This window comes from Pangasianodon hypophthalmus, chromosome 10 (genome assembly GCF_027358585.1).
Source record: "Pangasianodon hypophthalmus isolate fPanHyp1 chromosome 10, fPanHyp1.pri, whole genome shotgun sequence".
Lineage (NCBI taxonomy): Eukaryota > Metazoa > Chordata > Actinopteri > Siluriformes > Pangasiidae > Pangasianodon > Pangasianodon hypophthalmus.
In genome coordinates, this window is record NC_069719.1 from 29,385,464 (window position 1) to 29,392,963 (window position 7,500).

Here is a 7,500-nt window from a genome sequence, read left to right on the forward strand (position 1 = left end):
GGTGATATTAGTAATGTTACTTTTTTATTTCGTTATTATGGTTAATTATTATTGTTATATATTTTTACAATATTTTACTTACTTTTGATTTGCTGCAATAATTATAATTATGAGACAGAAAGTAAATATGCGTGCGTGTGTGTGTGTGTGTGTGTGTGTGTTTCCCCCAGGCGTGTGTGTTTGCCGGAGTGGGGCAGGGGATTCTGGGTAACGCTCTGCAGGGCTACAACGCCACGCTGCTGGCGTACGGTCAGACGGGTTCGGGGAAAAGTTACTCCATGATGGGCTTCGGAGCCAACAAGGGCCTCGTCCCAAATCTGTGTCACTCACTTTTCACCTACATCACAGCCAGTCAGGACCGATGCCAGTGCCAGGTCTCTTACCTGTCTGTGTGTGTGTGTGTGTGTGAGACACCTGTGTAACTTGATCATGTGTGTGTGTTTCGCTTCACTATAATAATGTTAATGTATAGATTCTATAACGTCTTGCACTGATCAGTGTGGCGTCTGTCCCCAGGTTTTCTTCAGCATGTTAGAAATCTATAATGAACAGGTAAGGTTATTATTATTATTATTATTATTATTATTATTATCTTATAATGACTTTGTTTCTACACTCTATGTTCCTCTATGTCTTAGAGATCATTAGAATTAGTTTATAACTAATTACATCTCAGTTCAGCTGTTTGATTCTTTTGAACACATTAAGTGAATACATTACAAGTTTAGATTCATTTGATTCATCACTTACTTGATTTGTTCCACATGTGATTCATGACTAATTTGATTCAACACTATTTGATTCAGTAATCGTTTGATTCACTAATCATTTTTATTTTCCCTGCTTATGAGTTCAGCTGTTACTGAGTGTGTATGATAGTTAAGAAAATAAATAATAGACACACACACACACACACACACACACACACACACACACACACACAACCTTTCTGTCTCACACAGTTCTCTCGGTGGTGTGTCATGTTTAGTAGAAGCGTTGTGCCTATGAGGCTGCTGGAGCTGATAAGTAACAGAACTCTACAGCCTCCAGTTTAGCTTCATGCACTAAACCTGCATGTGTAAATCCTCACATGATAACGGTGTGTGTGTGTGTGTGTGTGTATGTGTGTGTGTGTGTGTGTGTGTGTGTGTGTGTGTGTGTGTGTGGAGTGCAGGTGATCGATCTGCTGTCCAGGTCGAGTCGTTCGGGCGGTGGTCTGCGTGTGCGTGAGGATCAGCAGCGTGGTTTTTACGTGGAGGGTCTGCGCAGGGTGGCGTGTGACGGCGCTGTGCAGGTGGAGCAGCTGATGGAGCAGGGAACTCGCACACGCACCACCGCCGCCACTCACCTGAACGCCAACAGCAGCCGCTCACACATGCTCATCATCATACAGCTCAAACAGGTAGAGAACACACACACACACACACACACACACACACGCCGTGTTCGTGTGTGTGCACGTGTGTGCGTTTCTTGTGTCTGCTTCTGCGTGTGAAACGCGTGGCGCAGACGTGATGTGCAGCACGCATAAGCTGACGTAGAACTTTTAAGAATTTATTTTTAATGAATTATCAAAATTATAATTTTCATGTTATATTATGGCTAAAATTTTTTTTTTAATTTCCACAGATTTTCTCAAAGGAGTGCATCACTAAACAGTCCAACATTAACCTGGTTGACCTGGCAGGAAGTGAAAGGCAAAGGTCATCAGGGTCAGAGGTCGATCGTCTTAAAGAGGGAACAGCCATTAATCTCAGTCTCACCACTCTGGGGAACGTGATCAGGTCCGAACTCACGGTGTGCTTTACTACCTAAAAGTGTACGGAGTGTGTAGTGTGTCTCAGCTGGTATTGTTCTGGCCGTGATTCTGCATGTGTGTGTTGATTGTGTGTTGATTGTGTGTGTGTGTGTGTGTGTGTGTGTGTGTGTGTGTGTGTGGATTACGCATGTGTGTGTGTGTTGATTGTGTGTGTGTGTGTGTGTGTGTGTGTGTGTGTATTACGCATGTGTGTGTGGGTGTTGATTGTGTGTGTGTGTGTGTGTGTATTACGCATGTGTGTGTGGGTGTTGATTGTGTGTGTGTGTGTGTGTATTACGCATGTGTGTGTGGGTGTTGATTGTGTGTGTGTGTGTGTGTATTACGCATGTGTGTGTGGGTGTTGATTGTGTGTGTGTGTGTGTGTATTACGCATGTGTGTGTGGGTGTTGATTGTGTGTGTGTGTGTGTGTATTACGCATGTGTGTGTGGGTGTTGATTGCGTGTGCGTGTGTCTGTGGATTCTGTGTGTGTGTTGATTACGCACGTGTGTGTGTTGATTGCGTGTGTGTGCGTGCGTATGTGTGTGTTGATTGTGTGTGTGTTGCATTGCTTACGTGCGCGCGTGTGTGTTGTATTGATTACGTGTGTGTGGATTGCGTGTGTGTTGATTGCGTGTGTGTGTGTTGATTACGCGTGTGTGTGTCTGTGGATTACGCACGTGTGTGTGCATGTGTTGTATTGATTGTGTGTGTGGATTGTGCGTGTGTGTGTGTGTGTGTGTGTGTGTGTGGATTGTTTGTGTGTGTGTGGATTGTGCCCATATGTGTGTGTGTGTGTGTGTGTGTTGTATTGATTGTGTGTGTGATGGGGTGTGTGTGTGTGTGTGTGTGTGTTGATTTTGCCCGTATGTGTGTGTGTGTGTGTGTGTGTGTTTATTCCGTGTGTGTGTGTGTGTGTGTGTGTGTGTGTGTGTGTGTGTGTGTGTTGTATTGATTACGTGTGTGTGTGTGTGTGTGTTGTATTGATTACGTGTGTGTGTGTGTGTGTGTGTGTGTGTGTGTGTGTGTGTGTTGATTGTGCCCGTGTGTGTGGATTGTGTGTGTGTGTGTGTGTGTGTGTTGTATTGATTACATGTGTGTGTGTTGCGCAGTGCCCTGGCAGAAGTGGCGCTGGGGAAGAAAGCGGTGTATATCCCCTACAGAGACTCCGTCCTCACTAAACTGCTGCAGTCTGCGCTGGGAGGAAACAGCCGCACCGTCATGGTGACGATACCGGCGGCGTTGTTTACATTTCAGTGTTTACTGTTGTCCTGTTTACACGCAGCACGACACACGGAACCCTGCTGAATGTGTTTCTCCTCCCGCTGTGCAGATCGCGACTCTCAGTCCAGCGGATATCTGCTACGAGGAGTCACTGTCCACTCTGCGCTACGCCGAGCGGTGCGTCCCCTTCATCCTGAGCTCCTCTAATACATCACACACACACACACACCATCACACACACACACGCCATCACTCACACACACACACACGCCATCACACACACACGCCATCACACACACACTCACACACCATCACACACACACGCCATCACACACACACTCACACACCATCACACACACACTCACACACCATCACACACACTCACACACACACACCATCACACACACACGCCATCACACACACACTCACACACCATCACACACACTCACACACACACACCATCACACACACACGCCATCACACACACTCACACACACACACACACACACACACACACACGCCATCACACACACACACACACACACACACACACACAGAGTAATGTTAGTGTGGGAAATCTTCTTCGTAGTTTACTAGGTAACGGTTCCTCTAGTTTCCAGGTGTTTCCTACCTGCTTGGTTTCCAGATGCTGCTCTGTTCTCATGTTCCTCTTTTCTTCATTTCCAGGTGATCCGTATCTTCCTTCTCCACTATTCTACTCTTCATCCTCTCCTGATTCTGTTTCTTTCCTAATTTCCTATTGTCCCTGATTACCTTCTTCCTAATTTTCTTCTTCTCTGCTTTCCAGGCGTCTCCTTGTTACTATCTTCCCTCTTTTCTAGATGTACTTTTTACAGTGTCTTTAGTTTTCTTATTCCTCAGCCCCTTAACTTTCCCTAGATTCCTGTTTTTCTTGTTACCAAGTGTTTTCTTATTTACGTCTTTTTTCAGCTGTTTTTCTTTTTCCTGAGTTACTTTCTTTTCCTTAGTGTTTTTACGTAGTGTCATGCTTCAGTGTCCTGACGGTTCTGCTGTTCTGAATATCAGTCTTATTCGAATACCAGAAATCGTGTCTGTGGTTGTGATCAGTTTAATAAACTAAACGAACCCACCCTGTTCGCTGCTGTTAGCTAAATCAGGCAGCTGATTGTGTGTAAAAAGACGAGCTGTGCTTGTGTCTAAGCTAAGAGTGATTTAAGGGTGATTGATTAATAATGAAGCTGAACCCTGAGTGATAGGATCCCAGTGTGAACCCTGATAAATGTGACCCTTCTGTTTCAGAGCCAAGCGGATCCAGAACAAGGCTGTGGTGAACGAGGGCCCAACGGAGCGACTGGTTAAAGAACTGAAAGCTGAGAATGCTAAACTGTTGCTGAAGCTCAGTAAACTGGACCAGAACGGGAGACGGTCCGAGCAGGAGATGAGTGAGGACCGAGAAAATATTCCCCAAGTGTTCCCTAGTTTCCTGCTCCAGTTTCCTGCCTCCCTAGTTTCCTAATATTCATCTTTTCTAAGTTCTGAGTACTCCCTGTTGAGGTTTTGTGTGCGCGCGCGCGTGTGTGTGTGTGTGTGTGTGTGTGTGTGCGCGCGCGTGTGTGTGTAGAAGATCTGCGGCGTTTGCTGACTCACAATGAGCTACAGATCCGAGCGATTCAGACTCTGTGGGAGCAGCACCTTCAGGAGGCTCTGAAAGACTGGGAGACCCAGTACACCACCATCACACAGGTCTCTCACACACACACACACACACACACACACACACACACACACACACACACACACACAGGTCTCTCACACACACACACACACACACACAGGTCTCTCTCACACACACACACACACACACACACACACAGGTCTCTCACACACACACACACACACACAGGTCTCTCACACACACACACACACACACACACACACACACACAGGTCTCATACACACACACACACACACACACAGGTCTCTCACACACACACACACACACAGGTCTCACACACACACACAGGTCTCATACACACACACACACACACAGGTCTCTCACACACACACACACACACACACACAGGTCTCTCACACACACACACACACACACACACAGGTCTCACACACACACACAGGTCTCACACACACACACACAGGTCTCTCACACACACACACACACACACAGGTCTCACACACACAGGTCTCACACACACACACACACACAGGTCTCACACACACACACACACACACACACACACAGGTCTCTCACACACACACACACACACACACACACAGGTCTCACACACACACACACACAGGTCTCACACACACACACACACACACAGGTCTCTCACACACACACACACACAGGTCTCACACACACACACACACACACACACACACAGGTCTCACACACACACACAGGTCTCATACACACATACACACACACACACAGGTCTCATACACACATACACACACACACACACACACACAGGTCTCTCACACACACACACACACACACACAGGTCTCACACACACACACACACACACACACACAGGTCTCACACACACACACACACACACACACACAGGTCTCTCACACACACACACACACACAGGTCTCACACACACACACACACAGGTCTCACACACACACACACACACACACACACACACACACAGGTCACACACACACACAGGTCTCACACACACACACACACACACAGATGAGATTAGTGAGGAGTAGAGGATGCTGAATGGAGAAGTAATGAAGAGTATAATAATATTCTGTTCATCCCTGGCCGGTGGTGGAGGACAGGAGCGAAGGATGATGCAGATGTTTCCCTACATGCTGAACATTAATGAAGATGCGCAGCTCTCTGGAGTCATCAAGCTCTTCATTCAGGAGGGTCAGTGAGAGTCGTCCTGTTTCTGTTAAATATCACCACTGTGCGCGTGCGTGCGTGTGCGCGCGTGTGTGTGTGTGCGCGCGTGTGTGTGTGCGCGCGTGTGTGTGTGCGCGCGTGTGTGTGTGCGCGCGTGCGTGTGTGCGCGCGTGTGTGCGTGTGCGCGTGCGTGCGTGTGTGTTTCTCAGTGTTGAAGTTTTGTTCTGGTTGTTGTGAAGGTGAGTGGGATGTGGGTTTAGCAGACGCGTCACCCAGATCCATCTCCATCAGAGGACTGGGGTAAGTCACAGCGAGTGTGTTATTAAACCACTAACCACTCAAACGACGGCGTTTCATCACATCGCTTTATTTATTTTCATATTTAAATTTGCATAGGGTGGATTTAATCAACACACAGACACTCCACAGAATCAGCACATTCATAATAGGTGTTTTAACTGTGTGTGTGTGTGTGTGTGTGTGTGAGGCAGTATTCAGGAGCGACATGCCATCTTCTCCAATCAGCAGCGTCGAGTGACAGTCACGCCATTGTCGGGGTCAAAGGTCACAGTTAATGGCGTGTCCATATCTCAGACCACAGAGCTGCAGCATTTGGTACCTCACATAATAATAATAATAATAATAATAATAATAATAATAATGGCATCTTATACAGGGAAACTTCCCTTTTGTCATTACCTTCTTTTCTTCTTGTTCTTTATTTTATTTGTTTATTTTTCACCCATTGCATGCCATCTCATGTCTTCTCTTTTCTTCTCCTCTCGTTTATTCCTTTATTTCTGTTTAATTGTTTTGTTTTCTTATTTCCTATTTATTTTTTAACTTAGTCTTCTACTTTTCTTTTTTCCTTTCTGTTTTTGTGAGTCGCTTTGGGTTGATTTATTTAAGTAAAAATTATCATTCTTCTTCTTCTTCTTATTATTATTATTATTTTAGGACCGTGTGATCCTGGGCTCCAACAGCACCTTCCTGTTCATCGGTTTTCCGTCGGAGCGGGTCGGAGACGATTGGAGTCGTTATGATTATGATTATTTTCAGTCTGAACTGGCGGCGGCGGAGGGAGTTCACCTGCACACGCTGTGTCACACACCTGGACAGAGTGCGTGTGTTTAACTATTTATTTATGTTTCTATATAGGGTTTAGATATGCGCTCTCGGCTGTGTCCTAATTAAACTGTGCCTCCGTAGGGTCCCTGCAGCCCAACCCCAGCCTCCTAGCTGCCTTTTACGACTACATCAAACTGATGCCGATGCTGACGGAGGCGAACCAGATGAGTCAGGAACTGAACAAGGTGATGAACACCATTAACTCTGCGTTAATCATCAGTCCATCAGCTCCGTCCAGTCACGTCTCTCTGTCCACTTTCCTTCACTCTACACTGATGTATAGATATGAAAGATCTGTCCCATCAGAGAAACCCAGTGATTGGATTAAACCTCCTCTGGCTCCGCCCCCCTGAGCAGTATTTTCTTTATTTCCTTCTTATCTTATTTTACAGACATTCCCTTGTTTTCTTGCTGCCTAATTCCCTACGTAGTGTCTGGCTTTTCCTTAATTTTCTTGTTCTTTAGTTTACTCCTGTTAATGTCC

General features: G+C 46.0%; 1 protein-coding gene across 1 annotated transcript in view; it reads left to right on the forward strand.

Moving 5' to 3' along the window:
• Positions 1-7,500, forward strand: part of kif28 (kinesin family member 28) — an 18,315-nt gene that overhangs the window by 5,893 nt on the left and 4,922 nt on the right. Inside the window, exons 3-15 of the mRNA XM_053237783.1 lie at positions 171-374; positions 517-552; positions 1,175-1,402; positions 1,630-1,784; positions 2,910-3,021; positions 3,131-3,198; positions 4,303-4,445; positions 4,625-4,746; positions 5,822-5,912; positions 6,128-6,188; positions 6,380-6,503; positions 6,846-7,008; positions 7,098-7,201. Of these exons, the coding sequence (XP_053093758.1) occupies positions 171-374; positions 517-552; positions 1,175-1,402; positions 1,630-1,784; positions 2,910-3,021; positions 3,131-3,198; positions 4,303-4,445; positions 4,625-4,746; positions 5,822-5,912; positions 6,128-6,188; positions 6,380-6,503; positions 6,846-7,008; positions 7,098-7,201 (1,611 nt within the window). The remainder of the gene's footprint in view (positions 1-170; positions 375-516; positions 553-1,174; positions 1,403-1,629; positions 1,785-2,909; positions 3,022-3,130; positions 3,199-4,302; positions 4,446-4,624; positions 4,747-5,821; positions 5,913-6,127; positions 6,189-6,379; positions 6,504-6,845; positions 7,009-7,097; positions 7,202-7,500) is intronic.